Source organism: Globicephala melas, chromosome 14 (assembly GCF_963455315.2).
Source record: "Globicephala melas chromosome 14, mGloMel1.2, whole genome shotgun sequence".
In the NCBI taxonomy this organism is placed as follows: domain Eukaryota; kingdom Metazoa; phylum Chordata; class Mammalia; order Artiodactyla; family Delphinidae; genus Globicephala; species Globicephala melas.
In genome coordinates, this window is record NC_083327.1 from 14777115 (window position 1) to 14798401 (window position 21287).

At 38.1% G+C, this 21287-nt stretch overlaps 1 protein-coding gene across 9 annotated transcripts in view; it reads left to right on the plus strand.

Annotated features, from left to right (window-relative positions):
* Positions 1–21287, plus strand: part of BCKDHB (branched chain keto acid dehydrogenase E1 subunit beta) — a 729304-nt gene that overhangs the window by 78180 nt on the left and 629837 nt on the right. For 8 of the 9 annotated variants that reach the window (XR_009558664.2, XR_009558665.1, XM_060283289.1 and 5 more), the window contains exons 7-9: positions 8877–8974; positions 12582–12692; positions 19855–19953. Coding sequence is in view for 7 of the 9 variants with exons in the window: in XM_060283289.1 (XP_060139272.1) it covers positions 8877–8974; positions 12582–12692; positions 19855–19953 (308 nt within the window). In the remaining 2 variants the exon portion in view is untranslated. The remainder of the gene's footprint in view (positions 1–8876; positions 8975–12581; positions 12693–19854; positions 19954–21287) is intronic. The other variant, XM_030859364.2, reaches the window with a different exon arrangement.

A 21287-nucleotide genomic window follows, 5' to 3' on the forward strand; every position in this document is an offset into this window, starting at 1 on the left:
CGATGATTGTGTTACTGTCGATTTCCCCTTTTATGGTTGTTAGTATTTGCCTTATGTATTGAGGTGCTCCTATGTTGAGTGCATAAATATTTACAATTGTTGTAGCTTCTTCTTGGATTGATCCCTTGATCATTATGTAGTGTCCTTCTTTGTCTCTTGTAATAGTCTTTGTTTTAATGTCTATTTTGTCTGATATGAGAATTGCTACTCCACCTTTCTTTTGATTTCCATTTGCATGGAATATCTTTTTCCATCCCCTCACTTTCAATCTGTATGTGTCTCTAGGTCTGAAGTGGGTCGCTTGTAGACAGCATATATACGGGTCTTGTTTTTGTATCCATTCAGCCAATCTGTGTCTTTTGGTTGGAGCATTTAATCCATTTACATTTAAGGTAATTATCGATATGTATGTTCTATTACCATTTTCTTAATTGTTTTGGGTTTATTATTGTAGGTCTTTTCCTTCTCTTGTGTTTCTTGCCTAGAGAAGTTCCTTTAGCATTTGCTGTAAAGCTGGTTTGGTGGTGCTGAATTCTCTTAGCTTTTGCTTGTCTGTAAATATTTTAATTTCTCTGTCAAATCTGAATGAGATCCTTGCTGGGTAGTGTAAGCTTGGTTGTAGTTTTCTCTCCTTCATCACTTTAAATATATCCTGCCCATTGCTTCTGCCTTGCAGAGTTTCTGCTGAAAGATCAGCTGTTAACCTTTTGGGGATTCCCTTATGTGTTATTTGTTGTGTTTCCCTTGCTGCTTTTAACATTTGTTCTTTGTATTTAATTTTTGATAGTTTGATTAATATGTGTCTTGGCATATTTTTTCTTGGATTTATCCTGTATGGGAGTCTGTGCTTCCTGGACTTGATTAACTATTTCCTTTCCCATATTAGGGAAGTTTTCAACTATAATCTCTTCAAATATTTTCTCAGTCCCTTTCTTTTTCTCTTCTTCTTCTGGTATCCCTATAATTCGAATGTTGGTGCTATTAATATTGTCCCAGAGGTCTCTGAGACTGTCCTCAGTTCTTTGCATTCTTTTTTCTTTATTCTGCTCTGCAGTAGTTATTTCCACTATTTTATCTTCCAGGTCACTTATCCATTCTTCTGCCTCAGTTATTCTGCTATTGATCCCTTCTAGAGTATTTTTAATTTCATTTATTGTGTTGTTCATCATTGTTTGTTTGCTCTTTAGTTCTTCTAGGTCCTTCTTAAACGTTTCTTGTATTTTCTCCATTCTATTTCCAAGATTTTGGATCATCTTTACTATCATTATTCTGAATTCTTTTTCAGGTAGACTGCCTATTTCCTCTTCATTTGTTAGGTCTGGTGGGTTTTCATCTTGCTCCTTCATCTGCTGTGTGTTTGTTCGTCTTCTCATTTTGCTTAACTTACTGTGTTTGGGTCTCCTTCTCACAGGCTGCAGGTTTGTAGTTCCTGTTGTTTTGAGTGTCTGTCCCCAGTGTCTAAGGTTGGTTCAGTGGGTTGTGTAGGCTTCCTGGTGGAGGGGACTTGTGCCTGTGTTCTGGTGGATGAGGCTGGATCTTGTCTTTCTGGTGGGCAGGTCCATGTCTGGTAGTCTGTTTTGGGTTGTCTGTGGACTTATTATGATTTTAGGCAGCCTCTGTGGTAATGGATGGGGTTTTGTTCCTGTCTTGCTAGTTGTTTGGTATAGGGTCTTGCTAGTTGTTTGGTATAGGGTGTCCAGCACTGTAGCTTGCTGGTCGTTGAGTGAAGCTGGGTCTTGGTGTTGAGATCTCTGGGAGATTTTCGCCGTTTGATATTACGTGGAGCTGGGAGGTCTCTTGTGGACCAGTGTCCTAAACTTGCCTTCCCACCTCAGTGGCACAGCCCTGACGCCTGGCTGGAGCACCAAGAGCCTTTCATCCACACAGCTCAGAATAAAAGGGAGAAAAAGAGAAAGAAAGAAAGCAAAAGATAAGATAAAATAAAACAAAGTAAAATAAAAGAAAATAAAGTTATTACAATAAAAAATTATTAAGAAAAATAGTTTTTGAATAATAATTAAAAAAAGGACAGAGAGTACCCTATGATAAATTAAAAGCAAAGCTATACAGACAAAATCACACACAGAAGCATATACATACACACTCACAAAAAGAGAAAAAGGGAGAAAAAAAAAATATATCTTTGCTCCCAAAGTCCACTCCTCAATTTGGGATGATTCATTGTGTATTCAGGTATTCCACAGATGCGGGTACATCAAGTTGATTGTGGAGATTTAATCCGCTGCTCCTGAGGCTGCTGGGAGAGATTTCCCTTTCTCTTCATTGTTTGCACAGCTCCCTGGGTTCAGCTTTGGATTTGGCCCCACCTCTGAGTGTAGGTCACCTGAGGACATCTGTTCCCCGTTCAGACAGGACGGGGTTAAAGGAGCAGCTGATTGGGGGGCCTCTGGCTCAGTCAGCCGGGGGGAGGGGGGGTGGAGGGAGGGGCACGGCGTGCGGGGGGGGAGGGGCACGGCGTGCGGGGGGGGAGGGGCACGGCGTGCGGGGGGGAGGGGCACGGCGTGCGGGGGGGGAGGGGCACGGCGTGCGGGGCGGGCCTGCGGCGGCAGAGGCCAGCATGACGTTGCGCCAGCGTGAGGCGCGCCGCCGTGCGTTCTCCCGGGGAAGTTGTCCCTGGATCCCGGGACCCTGTCAGTGGCAGGCTGCACAGGCTCCCGGGAAGGGGGTTGTGGACAGTGACCTGTGCTCGCACACAGGCTTCTTGGTGGCGGCAGCAGCAGCCTTAGCGTCTCATGCCCGTCTCTGGGGTCCACACTGTTAGCCGCGAGCAAGCGCCCGTCTCTGGAGCTCCTTTAAGCAGCGCTCTGAATCCCCTCTCCTCGAGCACCAGGAAACAGGGAAGAAAACGTCTCTTGCCTCTTCGGCAGCTCCAGACCTTTTCCTGGACTCCCTCCCGGCTAGCCGTGGCGCACTAGCCCTCTGCAGGCTGTGTTCACGCCGCCAACCCCAGTCCTCTCCCTGCGACCGAAGCCCGAGCCTCAGCCCCCAGCCCCGCCCTCCCCGCGTGTGAGCAGACAAGCCTCTCGCTGGTGAGTGCCGGTCGGCACCGATCCTCTGTGCGGGAATGTCTCCGCTTTGCCCTCCGCACCCCCGTGACTGCGCTCACCCCCGTGGCTGCGCTCTCCCCCGCGGTGCCGAAGCTTTCCGCCTTCGCCACCCGCAGTCTCCGCCCGCGAAGGGGCTCCTAGTGTTTGGAAACCTTTCCTCCTTCACGGCTCCCTCCCACCGGTGCAGGTACAGCCCGTATTCTTTTGTCTCTGTTTATTCTTTTTTCTTTTGCCTTCTCCTGGTATGTGGGGAGTTTCTTGCCTTTTGGGAGGTCTGAGGTCTTCTGCCAGCGTTCAGTAGGTGTCCTGTAGGAGTTGTTCTACGTGTAGATGTATTTCTGGTGTATCTGTGGGGAGGAGGGTGATCTCCGCGTCTTACTCTTCCGCCATCTTGAAGCTCTCCTTGGCGAGTAATTTTAAAGTGATTGCCAGAAGAAACTGCTTTAAGTTTTCTTGTTCATATATTCTTATCTCTAACATCAGTGTTAAAAGTAATTGTTAGAATAGAAGTGAAAATTACCCAAAAGTATGACCATAGTTAGTACCTTCAAAGTTGAAAAGGGTATTCAGTAAAATAACCATTGTAACATAGAGATTAATTTATGGCTAAATACAGGAAATGGTAATAGGAATAAGAATGTTCCTGAAGTGAACATTTATAGTCTTAATGACTGTACCATTGAATTATTTTACACTGTAAACCTGTTTTCTTCCTAAGGACTGAAAGAACATCTATAGCAATGAACTTAATGTGTCCTCCGTCTGCTCCTGTAATTGGGCAGGTAGACACAGGCTGCTTTCCACAGTTTACAAGTGGGAGCCTGGGGCACAGAAGTAATATGATGTCAGAGATCAGCAAATTAGATGCAGAGACGGGGCTGGGACTGGGCTCTTCCGTGGGTGAATTTGCCCACCTTGCCCCATTAGACTGTAAATTCTGACCAATGAGCGAGGCTTCCTCAGGTGTGGAATCTGCTCTTAGTAATCAAGCAGCGTGAAGTAATTTAGAAATATATTTTCTTTTTAAAAAGAACATTTATGCTTTATCACAGCATCATGTATAATGAAACATGATAAAGCCCTACTGAGCTTGACATCTATGAGGAAACGAGCATGACTTTGGATTAGTGCCAGGGCAGAGAAATGACCCTATTATCTCTGTAACGGTAATACCGTGCCTTACAGGGAAACTTACATCATCAAAAGTGAGTTGTTATTCTCTAGCTGATTCTTTCTACACCAGTTACTAGTATATTAAATCAGAAGACATTGGAAAGTTCTTTCAAGGGGCTTGGGAATATAATTCAAAGGTTTCAGTATTCACCTTGACCTGAAACATCATATAGATCTGTGTTTACACATGTTTATAGATGTGTACACACAGATACACACACACACACACACAAATTTCACACCCCCATTTCTTTGTACACACCTCTTCTTTCTACATGAAAGACCTCCTTTATTTTCTCTTGTGTTAAGTACTTCTTCATCTCTAAGACCCCTACCAGTTGTTCCCTTGTTGGTGGTGAAGACATCTCGATCTTACAGTCAGGTTGTTGCTTCCCTCTGTCTTTCCTAGAACGGTTCGTCCTCACTGCTACATCATGTTTTTATTTGTTTGCTGATCATCTCTTTCCATCTTTTTAACTCCCAGTTGAGTGTGTGCTTCTTAAGGGCAGGAACTGCCTTTTTCATTTCATAGTCTAGCCTCTTGCATGATGTCTGCATATACCGGGTACACAGTGACTATTAAATGAATAATATATATTATACATAGTACATATTATACATATATATTGATATTATAAATATATATAATTTATACACTCTGCTGTATTTTCAAAATGTGTTTCAGATGACTTCTAAGCAGTACAACAAATTAGAAGAGAATTGGAAGGAAAAAAAGGAAGAGAATGGGAAATAAAAGGGGCCAAGCATGAGCTAATTCATGCCATGAGTCTGTCAGTGTCTATGTAATATGAATATAAGTGCATTTGCAATTACAAAGGAAGCATATCTGTGGAACTTACAATATATATATTTAAAAATCTATCTTGTCTGATTTTTGAGCAAAAAATTACATCTTTTTTATTTTGGCCTTGGAAAGCTCTCTCTCTTTAAAGCCACACATTTTTTTCAGCGTCTCTGATGCTGAAGGGTTTCTCTATGGGATGCTCATTAGTGCTAAGATTAGAATGTAATCAGCATGTGGTAAAATGGAGTGGCTCAGTGAGCCCCACTGCTGTGCAAACAGGAATCCGTACTATGACTGCACAGAGGCCCTTCAGCTCTTGAAGTTTCATGCTGTAACTCCTTTTACCTGCTCTCTTTCATAAAACATTATACATGATGTAGGAATGACTATTTGATAATAAGCTGCTCTTGGAATAAATATCTTATAAGTTAACAAAACAAAAATGTACCTGGGAATTAGAGCTTCCTCCCTAGGTGGCCTGTTTGCCAAGTTTAAATAAATGCATATATTAAAATGCTGCTCTGAACATAGGGGTGCATGTATCTTTTCAAATTAGTCTTTTCATTTTCTTTGAATATATACCCAGGAATGGAATTGCTGGATTATATGGTAGTTCTGTTTTTAGTTTCTTGAGGAACCTCTGTACTGTCTTCCATAGTGGCTGCACTAATTTACATTCCCACCAACAGTGCATGAGGGTTCCCTTTTCTCCACACCCTCACCAGCATTTGTTATTTGTAGACTTTTATTTAAACTTTTTTTAACTGAATGAAAGTTATTTTAAATTCTATAGTGCTTTACACATTTCAAAAGTTTCACACACACGATTTCATATAATCCCATAATAACCCGTTTTCCCCTTCCCCGTATTGCCCCTCTCCCCACTGATAACCACTAGTTTGTCCTCTATTGGAGAGTCTGCTTCTTTTTTTTTATCCACTAGTTTATTGTATTTTTTAGATTCCATATATAAGTAATATCCTACAGTATTTGCCTTTCTCTGTCTGACTTATTTCACTTAGCACAATGCCCTCCAATTCTATCCATGTTGCTACAAATGGCAAAATTTCATTATTTTTTATGGCTGACTAGTATTCCATTATATATATATATATATATATATATATATATACCATAGTATTTTTTATCCATTCATCTGTTGATGAAGTCTTAGGTTGCTTCCATATCTTGGCAATTATAAATAATTCTGCTATGAGCATTGGGGTGCATGTATCTCTTCTGTCTTTTCAAATTAGTGTTTTTGTTTGTTTGGATGTTTTTGCATATAGACCCAGGAGTGGAATTGCTGGGTCATATGGTAGTTCTATTTTTAGTCTTTTGCAAAACCTCTGTACTGTTTTCCATAGTGGCTGCACCAGTTTACGTTCCCACCAACAGTGTAGAAGGGTTCCCTTCTCTCCACATCCTTGCCAGTATTTGTTATTTGTGTTCTTTTTGACGATAGCTATTCTGACAGGTGTGTGGTGATATCTCATTGTGGTTTTGACTTGCATATCCCTGATGATTAGCAATGTTGGGCATCTTTTCATGTGCCTGTTGCCCATCTGTATATCTTCTTTGGAAACATGTCTGTTCAGGTCTTCTGCCCTTTTTTTAATCAGTTGGTTATCTTTTGTTATTGAGTTGTGTGAGCTGTTTATATATTTTGGATATTAACCCCTTATTGGTCATATTATTTGCAAATATTTTCTTCCATTTAGTAAATTTTCTTTTCATTTTGTCAGTGGTTTCCTCTGCTGTGCAAAAGCTTTTAATTTAATTAGGTCTCATCTGTTTATTTTTGCTTTTATTTCTTTTGCCTGAGGAGACAGATCCAAGAAAATATTCTGATTTATGTCAAAGAGTGTTTGGCCTGTGTTCTCTTCTGGAAGTTTTATGGTTTCCAGTCTTACGTTTAGGTCGTTAATCCATAAAATGGTACTTTTATTTTCCTCCTCTCAGGATTAAATTTATGCAAAGCTACGGAGTGATTTTTTGGGTTCGTTTAAATATAATACTCTTCTTGAATCTTGTTCTTGGCATGCTTTTTTTTTTTTTTTTTTGTGGAGGACTAAGCTTTGTTGGCCATGTTGTCCCTTAATTAATTATTAAGGTAATGAGGTCTTCTTATTCTGGGTAATTTATTGAATACGATGAAACAGTTACTCACTCACTCACAGTTTTTCAAAGGATGTGGGACAAGATGCCAAGCCATTTCTTTTGGTGCGCCAGCCCTTACAGCGATGTGTTCCAGGGGTTTGCTAATTACCAGCTGGCAACTGATTTATAACACAAGGCAGGAACGGCAAGCCTCCTGAGTGGTGGCCACTGACTCACAAGCAAGGCGGAGTGTGTACTGGCTTCAAGCCTTGTCTTTTAGTGTGCAGATCTTGCTGATTGGAGAAAGACTTGCCAAAGAGCATGCGTGCTACCTTTGGCATGCTCGCCAGAGGTTATCAGCGTTGTTCTTGACCATCACTTTGGTTTAGCAGCTGAGAACTGCTAAGTAAAATGTGTTATTCCAGTTGAATATGTCTGTCTTCCTATTTGTCAGTTCCTTTGTCCATGCATCCATATATCTATTGGTCCATCCATCCATCCATCTAATACTGGATTTCAGCCATCAGTGAACGGGCTGGAATTAACCTCTGAATGCACTGTTTAGAATTGAGGTTGGGAAACATTTTCTGTAAAGGGACAGATAGTAAATATTTTAGGTTTATAGGCTATGCTGTCTCTTACAACTACTCAGCTCTGCTGTTGAAGGGCAAAGATAGCCCCAGATGATATGTAAATGAATGGATGAGGTTGAATGCCAGTAAAACATTGTTTACAAAAGTTGACTTGCCCGCTCCTGGTATAGATAGTTGGAAGTATCTGACTCAACATAGTTTATGTGCTACACAAAAAAACTTAAAAAAAATGCTTTTAATGTTTATATGTTTTCTTGAGGTTAGACTGTACATTTTTGTTTTTGTTGTTGTTTCCACTGGACCACCAGGGAAGCCCCTTATGTGTTTTCTAACAGCTGTGTGTCAGGTTTCTTGGCTTAATTGTCATCTGTGTTTAGGTTTACCCACAAAAGTAGTTTTATAGGTTTTACCATTTTGTTACTTAATTTTATTTTATTTAAACATATACATGACTTAAAGCTTATTCATCTCTCTCTGGCACTGGTTATAGAAAGGTCATTGGATTGGAAATACACAAAAATACAAGGAATAAAATTTTCTACCATATCACTGATAACAGCAGCATTAAACGTGATAGTTTTTACTTACAAATATGATTTAAAAAACTATACTTTTGATATGAAAACATGACCAAGATATATTGCTAAGTGGAAAAAGGAGATTATAGAAGGGTTCTAAATAATATGTGCAGCGTGATTATATTTGTGGAAAGAAAACAAGATTTACATATGTCTACGTTTGAACTGCACAGGTCCATTATACCCAAATTTTTTTCGATAGTAAATACTATGGTACTATAAGAACCCCTTTTATTAACGTCTTATGTTAGTATGGTACACTTGTTACAGTTAATGAACCAGTGTTGTTACATTATTATTGTCTAATTATTAAGATTTTCTTAGTTTTTCCCTGAAGTCCTTTTTCTGCTCCAAGATAGCTGATTTGATGGTAGTATTTCATCTGTGTAGTAATGTCATATAATAAATGCTATTTCTTTTAAAAATAACTTATGGAATTTGGGGGAGGAATAAACACAATAAAGCTTTGCCACAATGAGGTTCTTATATTCTTTTATGCACAAATGTCACATGTGAAAAAATAATTAACCTTGCATTTTTTTCCTTGTTTTGTATTCAGTGGAACAGGTTCCCATAGAACCATACAACATCCCGCTGTCCCAGGCCGAAGTCATCCAAGAAGGGAGTGATGTCACTCTAGTTGCCTGGGGCACTCAGGTCAGTAACCGTTATAGCAACTGGTAATGTCCATCTTGTGTTTGGAAGCCCTCATTTTTAATTCTGATTCTATGAAGCATAAAAAATGTCTTCCTTATATCTTGAATTTAAGTCTTGTTTGATGCTACATCTGTATCTGGTACTGATTTCTGACTGAAGTTGAGATGCCTTTTCAGTCGTATTAAAATTTCCATGCATATGGGGAAGCCATTAAAAATATGTTGAGAGTTTACAAAAACGTATTAAGGACACGTTCTTTTGAAGCACACGTTACGTATCCTCACTACTTGTTGCTGCTTTTGACATACCATCTTCTTATTTTTTTTTGCCATTATTATTATTTTACTGAATGGAAGATTCTTTACATTCTGTAGTGCTTTTACAGTTTACAAAACTTTCACACACATGATTTCATATAATCCCATTATAACCCCTCCTTTATTTATCCCCCATCCTTTTATTGCCCCTCTTCCCTTCCCTTTCCCCACTGGTAACCACTAGTTTGTTCTCTGTATCTGTGAGTCTCCTTCCTTTTTGTTTTATTCACTGGTTTGTTGTATTTTTTAGATTCCACATATAAGTGATATCCTACAGTATTTGTCTTTTTCTTTCTGACTTATTTCACTTTGCATAATGCCCTCCAAGTCTATCCATTTTGCTGCACATGGCAAAGTTTCATTCTTTTTTATGGCTGAGTAGTATTCCATTGTATGTATGTATGTATATATATATATATATATATATACACACACACGCAACATATTCTTTGTCCATTCATCTGTTGATGGACACTTAGTTTGCTTCCATACCTTGGCACTTGTAAATAATGCTGCTATGAACGTTGGGGTGCATGTATCTTTTCCAGTTAGTGTTTTTGTTTCTGTTTTTGGACATATACCCAGGAGTGGAATTGCTGGGTCATGTGGTAGCTCTATTTTTAGTCTTTTACAAAACCTCCACACTGTTCTCCACAGTGGCTGCACCTATTTACACTCCCACCAACAGTGTAGGAGGGTTCCTTTTCTCCACATCCTTGCCAACACTTGTTATTTGTGCTCTTTTTGGTGATAGCCATGCTGACAGGTGTGAGGTAGTATCTCACTGTGGTTTTGATTTGCATTTCCCCAATGATTAATGATGTTTTTCATCCCCTCTGCTGCCATCTCTCATGATTACTTTGCTGGCTACATGGACCCACCAGTGGTCCAGCCTCATTATTCCATACCTTTATCTTATCAATTGAACTGATGATCTATTTCAGTTTTCCCCAGAGCTTATTATCATATCACTCTGCTTTCAAACTTTTAAGCTCAGGACTCTTTCTCTAGCCATAGACTTCTAGCTCTCCTTCTTTTAAAGAAATGGTCAGTTTTTCTTTTTTCTGTGTAAAAGAAATACTTGCTTATTTTAGAAAATTTAATACCACATAATAGAAAGAAGATAATGAAAATCATTTGCAATCCTACAACCTCCTACACTCTTCTCCATTTGATTTTTGGCTTGGAGATCTGTAGTCTTTGCAGTTTCTCACCTCCAGTGGGGTAATCATACTGCCTGGAGAGTCACATCCGATGATGGTGTCCACAGTGGTTTTTGCAAAACTTTTCTGCTCTCCTTGAGTCCCTTTTAAAAAGCCCACTCTCAAATCAACTATAATTCCAATAAAAATTTTTAAAGAAAGAAAAAAAAGGCTCAGCATGTGTCCCACTCTGAGCATGTGTCCTTGTCTTCCTTTTTAATAGGGAAGTTAGAGTGTATTAGACACTAATTCCCCCAGCTCGTTTTTCCTTCACACTTACCACTTCTGCTGCCAATCCTTGCCTCTAGCCCTTTTGTCTTCCACGAAGTGTCTGTTTTTCACAGTTACTTCTCCAAATCTGTTTCAGAATGTATTCCATTTCTTCTTCTCCAGGACTGTGATTCATTAGCTGGTCCCTCTCTCCTGCATCTACAGTTTCTCCTTTCCATGTCCCTCTTATTAAAAAAAGTGTGTCCTACCAAATGTAAAATAGATAGCTAGTGGGAAGCAGCTGCTTCGCACAGGGAGATCAGCTCGGTGCTTTGTGACCACCTAGAGGGCTGGGATAGGGAGGGTGGGAGGGAGACACAACAGGGAGGGGATATGGCAATGTATGTATACATATAGCTGATTCACTTTGTTATACAGCAGAAACTAACACAACATTGTAAAGCAATTATACTCCAATAAAGATGTTAAAAAAATAAAAAATAAAAAAGTGTGTCTCTCTTATCTATTTTAAAAATACCTTTTCTCTATCCTACTTTCCCCTTAAATAACAGTGTATCTCCCTCCTTTCTTTTATCACTAAACTTAAACAACTATTTTCTACTACCTGTATTTAATTCCTTCACTTCCTTATGTTATTATTATTATTTTTTAACTCATTTACCTTATGAGTTCTGTTCCCAGTAGTTAACACGATTTCTGCTAACATTGCTAACCTTCTAATTGCTAAATCCAGTCCTTACCTCATATTGTTATGGTATGTGACACTGGCTGGCTACTATCTCTATGAAACCTTTCTTTAGCTTCTGGATATATTGTCTTCTGATTTTCTTTCTGTTTCTTTTAACTGTTCTCCTTCTCCTTCTTCTCCTTCTTCTTCTTCCTCTTCTTCTTCCTCTTCCTCTTCTTCTCCTTCTTCTTCTCCTTCTTCATCTTCTTCTTCCTCTTCCTCTTCTTCTTCCTCCTCTTCTTCCTCTTCTTCCTCTTCTTCTTCTTCCTCCTCTTCTTCCTCTTCTTCTTCTTCCTCTTCTTCTCCTTCTTCTTCCTCTTCCTCTTCTTCTTCTTCTCCTTCTCCTTCTTCCTCTTCCTCCTCTTCTTCCTCTTCTTCTTCTTCTCCTCCTTCTCCTTCTTCTTTCTCTTCCTCTTCTTCTCCTTCTTCTTCTTCTCCTCCTCCTCCTCCTTCTTCTTCCTCCTCCTCCACTTCTTCTTCTTCTTCTTCTCCTCCTTCTCCTTCTTCTTCTTCTCCTTCTTCTTCTTCTGCTTTTTCTTCTTCTCCTTATTCTTCTTCTTCTTCTTCTCCTTCTCCTCCTTCTTCTTCTTCTGCTTCTTCTTCTTCTCCTTCTTCTTCTTCTTCCCCTTCCTCTTCTTCTTCTCCTCCTTCTTCTCCCCCTCCCGCCTCCCCTACCCCTCCCTCCTACTCCTTCTCCTTCTCTCTCTTCCTCTTCCTCCTCCTTCTCTCCCTCTTCCTCTTTTTCTTCAGCTCCTCTTCCTCTACTTTCCTCTTAAATGTTGGTCATGTACAGGGTCCCATGATTTTTGCCCTTTACTTCTCCTTCTGTATACTTTTTCTAGAAACTCAACCTACTCCTGTGACTTTATTAACCTTCTATGTGTTGATGTCTTTGGAATCAGTATCTCTGGCAATGACTGCTCTCCTCTTCTCAAAGAACCTCTTTCCAGCTCTTTTCTAGACATCTATATTTGATTATTTGGTTGGAATATGGTGTTCCACATGTCTAAAAGAAATTCTTCTTGCCAATCAGTTCCTCTAACTTTAAACACTATCTCTATTAAGGATGTCAGAATTCAACTACCTTTTTTTCTTTAGTCATCCTCTGCATATTTCCCTTTTTATTTCAGGTTCATGTGGTCCGAGAGGTGGCTTCCATGGCTCATGAGAAGCTTGGAGTGTCTTGTGAGGTCATTGATCTGAGGACTATAATACCTTGGGATGTGGATACAGTTTGCAAGGTATGAATATAGTGTTGATAGTGTCACTTCCTCAAAATCTGGAGCCAAATCTGTTGGCTCTTTGCAAAGAATTGTTATAAGACTGTGAGCTTCATGAGGCTTTTCCACTGATATTAAAACTTTAAAATTTACACCCTGAAAGAAATGTATGAGCTTAATGCTCAAGGAAACAAATCACTTCAGGTTTTTTTTCCTCCCATAGTTCTCTGTTTGAAATATTACAACTCTCTGTCCTTCATGCAGCCAGCTCGTGTTGACTTGTGTGAATAATGCACCAGTGGAAATGAGAGTATATCAGGGATGTTGAAATCACCTGTGTTTTTAAACTTCTTATTGGTTCTGGTTCAATAAGCTAGGTTGAATATAGCCAGCTAAATACTTAGGCTGAATTCTCGTTTGTCCCTTCTCCAAAAGAGGTGGAGATGGATTGTTTGTAAAAAATACTGTGAGTCACAGTTTCATGTTACGTTGTGGGATTCTGGCTGCTCTGATTTGCAGTTTTCTATCTAAATCGTCTCTTGAACTTTGGCCTGTTTAGATTGGTCTTTTTCTTACTATTAATAGGATTCACTTAGTCCCCTCTCAAGAATATAGTTCAGTTCTCATTTACTTGGCTATAGCTGATACCTTTCATATTAATGTCTAGATAAATTGAAGTGCATCTATTACCAAATTGGTACATAAGGAAAGTTAAGTTCTTTTTTGTGTATGTGATGGTCTTATGTACTAAAGTTTAGGTAACATTGCATGTACTTTTCCTTGATCTATTTTTATAGCAAATGAGCCATAAGACCTAGAGTATTACACATTTATTATTTTCAAGAGCTTTGGCATTTTTGTAGCTTTTACAGGCTGTTTCTTAGGTTATTACATAAAAATAATCTGCAGTTTCTGCTGCTGTAGAAGTGTAGCGTAGGGTGTTTTAGGTAAAGATCATTTCATAATTTAGAGGAAGATTTAAGATTTGTTATAGTAAATGTTCTGTAGACTTACTGGACACTGTCTAAACGCTTGAGATGGTCACAGATGGTTTCAACAATATTCTAAGTCCTTATGTTCATAGTTTCCATAATTAAGAGCAGTGTTTCAGGTTGAACTATTTATAACTGCATGAAATAACGCTTTTTGCAGGCATTTTCAAATCAAGTCAGACATTGTGTTTCCTTTCACATAGCCAGATGTTCCAAATTATGGTTAAACTGGGACTGATAGCCTTTGCCCCAGAGCAGGATTCTTGTTTGCACCATGTCTCGCCTCCTTGGGGTTCGTATTCATAATGTAAATTGTGCTTTTGCGCGAGGATAGGATGCTTTGTCATGATGCAGCGGAGGGTACTGATGTATGGTCAGGACAAGTACTCGTATTTCTATACATTATACATTCAAAACAATTTGTAGCAGCTTATGGTAAAACACAAATATGATAATACTGCAGTTGGGAACCATGAAAGTAAAGTGAGGAGAAGTAGAGGAAGAAGGAAGTGGGAAATTACTTGTATTTATATCAGTTTGTTTCTGTGGGCACCCGCCTGCCCCCACCCTTTAGTAAATCTACTGGTAGCATCTTTGTATGATCCTGGAATGTAGACCCTGTTCCTTAGGGCTCTGTATGACTGGAGAAGATGAAAGAGGAGACCAAAAGCCTCTACTGAATGAGAAAGTGATGCAGCACACCTCTGACTTGTTCGCATCACTAGTTTAGTTTCCTGTTAGGGTGCTTTCATCATGTTATTTTTCTAGCTGATGACCCTCCAGTTACGTCAGTGAAAGCCAGTTTGTCATTTCTTGATTACTTTGGATATATTTGTGCCTCTCTTCATTGTTGATCATGGTACATCTTTGGTTTTCTTTTCATGTATCAAAAGAGAACATTTTTGATACTTGGCATCTTCTAGGAATTGAAGATGATTTAAGCAAGAGGGCCCTATAGGCAAACACTGATATTAAAAATGGGATTTTTTGTTTGTTTGTTTAACTATGATTCAGCTTTTCTTTATCTTCTTGAATTCTGTAGTATTCAAGATTTATGTTTATTATCTCTTTCAGTTAGTGCTGTGTTTTATCGGTTATTTTTGTCTTATGACAAAATTAGATCCCTCAGCTTTATTCATTACATGTTAAACTCAACACCAAAATGCATCTTTTGGAATACCTAATCATGAAAAGCCTATTAAAGGTAAAAATAGGGCTTCCCTGGTGGTGCAGTGGTTGAGAATCTGCCTGCTAATGCAGGGGACACGGGTTCGAGCCCTGGTGTGGGAGGATCCCACATGCCGCGGAGCAACTAGGCCCGTGAGCCACAACTACTGAGCCTGCGCGTCTGGAGCCTGTGCTCCGCAACAAGAGAGGCCGCGATAGTGAGAGGCCCGTGCACCGCGATGAAGAGTGGCCCCCGTTTGCCACAACTAGAGAAAGCCCTCACACAGAAACGAAGACCCAACACAGCATAAATTAATTAATAAACTCCTACCCCCAACATCTTCTTAAAAAAAAAAAAAAGGTAAAAATAATTTATTTAACATATGCATTAGCATATTGTGCATAGTAAAAGGACTGTGGAATATAGTCATACTTTTGCTTAAGCTTTGAAGCATTGTTTGAAAGTTATAAACCTGAACAGTTGCTTGGGGACAGAGAGAGCAGCAGTGGTTTTTATTCCAATTATTTTTTTATTGAGGTATAGTTGATTTACAATATTATATTAGTTGCAGGTATACAACACAGTGATTCAAAATTTTTATTGTTCATATACCATTTAAAGTTATAAAATATTGGCTATATTCCCTGTGCTGTACAATGTATCCTTGTAGCTTATTTATTTTATACATAGTAGTTTGTACTTCTTAATCCTTCACCCCTATCTTGCCCTTCCCTCCTTCCCTCTCCCCGTTGGTAACCACTAGTTTGTTCTCTATATCTGTGAATCTGTTTCTTTTTTGTTATATTCACTAGTTTGTTGTATTTTCTAGATTCCACATGTAAGTGATACCATACAGTATTTGTCTTTCTCTATCTGATTTATTTCACTAAGCATAATACCATCCATGTCCATCCAAGCAGCAGGGTTTTTGATCATTGCTCAGGGGAGCTACAAAATTGGAGACCTGAGTGGGCCTAAAACCCGTAGTCAGTTTATCTACTCAGTTCTGAACCCGATATTAAAGACCTAAGCTAGCTGGAAGCCACTGGAAAGTAGAACAGAAATTCTCGAGTTTTGAGGTGCTTAGGAGGCAGAGACCTACCCTGGGGCCTGGGGGTGTGGGCAGGGGTGGAGTGGCTTAAGAACACCAGTGATGAGAGTGGAAAGGCCTGAAATGAGTGGTAAATTTACACTTACCTGCAGCTACTCTTTGCTTGGGGACACCAGTGAGTCTCCACAAGAAGCTGAGAATCCAGGTGTATAGAACCCTGGTTTCATGGGGCTGGAAGCACAGAATTGGAAACTTGAAGGGTCTTAAACACACAGTTCGTTTCTCTCTCTCTCTCAAAATATCAATATTTGCCAAATTCTAAAGCTGTGTATGATGGGAGCTAAGCAGAACATATTTGAAAAGCCAAGCCATCACTTGAGGCTGAAGTGACAAAGCCCAATCATACTCTCAGTTGAGAGCTGTGGAGTCAGGTCTTTGATTAGAGGCAAATCAGAATAGATTGCATCTTCCCAAACCCACATGCAGCCTCTACCCCTCTCAGTTCCTTACTGAATTAATGTAATTTACCTTCTCTGCTCTATCCACCCAGCAGAGCAAGGAGGCATCCTCTCATCATGTGGAACCTCTTATCAATCAGCATTTAGTAAAAACATTACTAAGTATATAAAGAGACAGGACCATTTGACCAAAAACAAGAGAAAACAAACCAATGAAAGCAGAAACTCAGGTGATCCAGATATCGGAGTTAGCAGACAAGGACTTTAAGATTATAATGTTTAGGAACATAGAGAAAAAAGGGACAAAAGTGGTAAGAAGGTGGAGAATTATTCTAGAGAATTGGAGAGTGTGTGTGTGTGTGTATCAAACATTGTGGAAGCAAAAATTTTTTTGATAACTCAATGGATGTTTTTAAAAACATATTAGCCTTAGTAGATGATATGATTAATGAACTAGAAGGCAAGTTAATATGTCCAAACTGAAGCACAGGGAAGAAAAAAATAGACTAAAACAGAAAAGAGCATGAAAAACATTTGGGATCTGGTCAAAGGATCTGTCCTATATACAATTTGAATATAGAAGGAGGAGAAAGAATGAATTGGTCAGAAACAATATCTAAAAATATTTCTCATGAAATTTTCAGAACCAACTCATATATTCAGAATGCTTTGTGGACCTCTAAGAAGGATATATTCAAAGAAAACCACACCTACGTACACAATGGAATGGCATCTTAAATTGCCAGAGATGCCAACCTAGAATTCTATACCCAGAGAAAGCATCCTTTTAAAATTAAAGTGAAGTAAATACTTTAGGCAAATGGAAATTGAGAGAATTTGCCACCAGTGGATTTTCACTAAAAGAAATACTACAAGGGAATTCTTTAGGCAGAGGGGAAAATGATCCTAGGAGAAAGTCAGGATAGGCTTACATGGAGTTAAAACATTCTGTTGTTCTAGGATTGTTAGTGTAAAGTTTGTATTAGATTATAATAAGTCAAGGATGCATGTTGTAATCTCTAGAGTGACAACTGAAATAATAGTGAAAGTATATATCTAGCAAGTTAAAAAGGGAACTGTAGATTAATAGAAATATTTGGTTAGGCCAAAAGAAAGAAAGAAAAGTATGTACAAAAAACAGGTGTGTCAATAGAAAACAGATAGTGAGATGACAGATAAAAATCCAGGTATATATGTAATTAGATTGAATACAGATTAATTAAATAATCCTAGTAAAAGCCTAAGATTGTCAGACTTCATTAAAAAAAATGATACTGACAAACATGCAGATTAAAAGAGACATACTTTAAATATAAGGGCACGGAAAAGTTAGGGTGGAAAAATAAAGTTGGTGTAGTTATACTATCAGTAATTTCAAATACAGCTTTAAGGCAAGGGGCATTACTAGAAATAAAGAGAAACATTTCATAATGCTAAAGGGATTAGTCTATCATGAAGATGTCACAATCTTAAATCTGTATGTCCTTAATAGCATATCTTCAAAATGCATAAAGCAAAACAAGCAAAACACAAAACTTAAAGGAGATACACATATCCACAATCAGAGTGGGAGACTTTGACACCCCTCTCAAAGACTGATCAAGCAAGAAGACAACATCTGAAGAGTTAGTAAACTTGTGCTGATTGTACACCCAACTATTCAAGAAATCATTCGTTTCATTTGAATATAGAACATTTGTCAAAATTGACCAGATGCTGGACATAAATATAACCTTAACAAATTTCGGAGTTTGAAATCATTTAGAGAGTGTTCTCTGACAACAGTAAAGTTCAGTTAGAAATTGAGGAAAAAAAAAAAAAGACAACCAGAAAAGCCCCAATTTCCTACAAATCAAATAATTTGTGTTTAAATAACCATGGGTTGTAAAAGAAATTACAACAGAAATTAGAGAAGATACTGAACTGAATAGTTATGAAGATACTACCTATCAAAAGTGTAAGGATTAAAAAAAAAAGTGTAAGGATTTAGCTAAAGTCATGCTTAGAGGGAACTTTATAGCTGTAAATACGTTTATTTAGGAAACAAAAATAATAAAAAAATTAATCTGAGTTTCCATCTCCAGACAGAAGATCAAACCTAGAGAAAAATAAAAGAAATGAAGTAATAAAGAGTGGAAATCAGTGAAACAGAAAATATACAATAGAGGTATTTAATAAAGTAAATTTTAGATATTTGAAAAGATTAACATACTTGATAAACTTTTTCTTTTTTTTTTTGTGGTACGCGGGCCTCTCACTGTTGTGGCCTCTCCCGTTGCGGAGCACAGGCTCCAGACACGCAGGCTCCGGATGCGCAGGCTCAGCGACCATGGCTCACAGGCCCAGCCGCTCCGCGGCATGTGGGATCTTCCTGGACTGGGGCACGAACCCATGTCCCCTGCATCGTCAGGTGGACTCTCAACCACTGCGCCACCAGGGAAGCCCCTTGATAAACTTTTAACAAGACTATTTGAGTAATACATTTGGTAAATGTTTAACAAGACTAATGAAAAAAATAGGTCAAACACAAATGGCAAATATCCCCCTAAAGAAGGGGAAATCACAGCAGAGTCTACAGACATTAGAAAGGTAATAAGAGGGTATTATGAATAATTTTACAACTAAGTTTTGGGTGAAATGGACAAATTCCTGGGAAAATACAAATTTTTCAAAATTAATAAAAGAGGAATTAGGAAACCAGAATAGTCAGGGATCAAAGAAATTTAATCCATTTTTATCAAGCATATATGGGGCAAGCCCTAGGCCCATATGGCTTTACTAATGAATTCTTTAAACACGGTTTTCTTTGTTTTTGTTTTTTGATTGAAGTATAGTTGATTTACAATGTTGTAAAACACAATTCTTAAGCAAACTTTCACAGACAATAGAACCAGAGGGAAAACTTCTAAATTCTTTTTATATTTTATATATATAAAATTCTTTTTATATCTTTTTATATAGCATAATCTTCATATCATACCTGTTTAGGATTGTACATAAAGCAAAATTATAGACACATTTTTCTTATGAACAAAGATGAGAGAATCAGAAACAAAATATTGGAAAGTCAAACCCAGCAATATGAAAAGGCCAACATGAGGGTTTATTCCAAATATGCAAGGGGTGTTCGATGATCACAAACATTCACAAAGGGGTTGCTACAATTCCTCACTTGAACAGAAAATGGCAAAAGCAATCTTATTATTTTAATAAAATCGTTTGTTAAAAGTCAATATCCATTCATGGTTAAAATTTCTTAGCAACCTAGAAATGAAAGAGAATTCTATTAACTTGATAAAGAGTACCTTTATCTTGTTTTATAAACAAGATTTAATCTGATAAAGAATAGGTTATCTTGTAGTTCTGAGTAGCTACAGAAAGCCTGTGGCTGAAATATTTCCCAGTGAAATTTTGACAGTTTTCCCCTTGAGATCAGGACTGCAACAGGATGCTTATACTTCTTTTGTTTTTTTTAAATTTTTTGGGCTGTGCTGCGCGGCATGTGGGATCTTAGTTCCCCAACCAGGGATGGAACCCCTGCCCCCTGCCTTGGAAGTGCGGAGTCTTAACCACTGGACCACCAGGGAAGTCCCCAGGATGCTCATACTTAAAGGCAAGAGACATGACAATCATATGGATTCAAAAGGAAGAAATAAAACTTATCCGTAGATAGCATGACGTGTATATAAGAAAGATCAGTAAAATCTACAGGCAGATTATTAGAATTAAATGAGCTTACCAAGGCCCCTGGAAACAAGGTCAATATACAATAATCAACTGTATTTTTATATACCAGCCCCAGAAATTGATAATAATTGAAATTGATAATAATGAAAATACTATTTGAAATTAATTTGAAATATTATTAATTCAGAATTAATTTTTAATTAATATTAATTAATTTTATATTAATTTTAATTAATATTAATAATATTTTTAAAAGCATCCAAAATCATACACCTAGGAAGAAATGGAGTGATGTGTGTTGAAAAACTTTATTCAGAAAAATAACAAAATATTTAGAGAAATTAAAGAAGATCCAAACAAATAGAAGCACATACCATGTTAATTGATTGCCTTGGCTCTTCTTGGCCTTAGAGTCTTGAAGATGAATAAAGCTAGAGGACTTAATTATCAAATGTGTTATAGGCAAGATGTGTCACAGGGCTGTAGGAATTAGAACATTGTATTGGTATAAAGATGGACATATAGACCAATGGAGCAGAATAAAAAGTACAGAAATGTATCTGTTGGTCATTTGATTCAGGACAAAGGTGACTTTGCAATTCAGAGACAACAAGATGGACTTTTCCATAAATGATGCTGTTTTAGTTGGGTACCACAGAAAATAATGTTAACCCGTAAAACACATGTCAGTTCCAGGAGGATTGCAGATCTAATTGTGAGAGAGAAAATGAAAAAGCTCTTAGGAGAATAGGTGAATATCTTTATGATCCTGTGCAGTCAAAGATTTCTTAATTAGAAAAAACAAAACAAAAACTCAGAAATGTTAACATTTAAAAAAAGGCTGATAAAACTGGACTTCATTAAAATTAAGAATTTACTCAACAAAACGCCTCAGTAAGAGACTAAATCGACACATGTGGAGAAACTCATGGAAATTTGTATTCAGAAATATAAAGTACTGTTACAATCAAAAGGAAAAAACAGACATCCAATAGAAATATGGGCAAAAGTCCTGAAAAGGCACTTCATGAAAGAATATATCCAAATGGCTGGTAAACATATGGCAAATTATTCAATTTCTTTAGACATCAGGACATGCAAAAAAAAAAAAAAACCCACAATGAGATACCACTAAAGACACAGCATTCTGGCTAAAATGAAAAATATCCCTCAGAACCAAGTGTTGCCAAGGATGTGGAACAATCCATCTCTCATATACTACTATTGGGAATATAGATTGGTACAACCATTAAAAAAAAT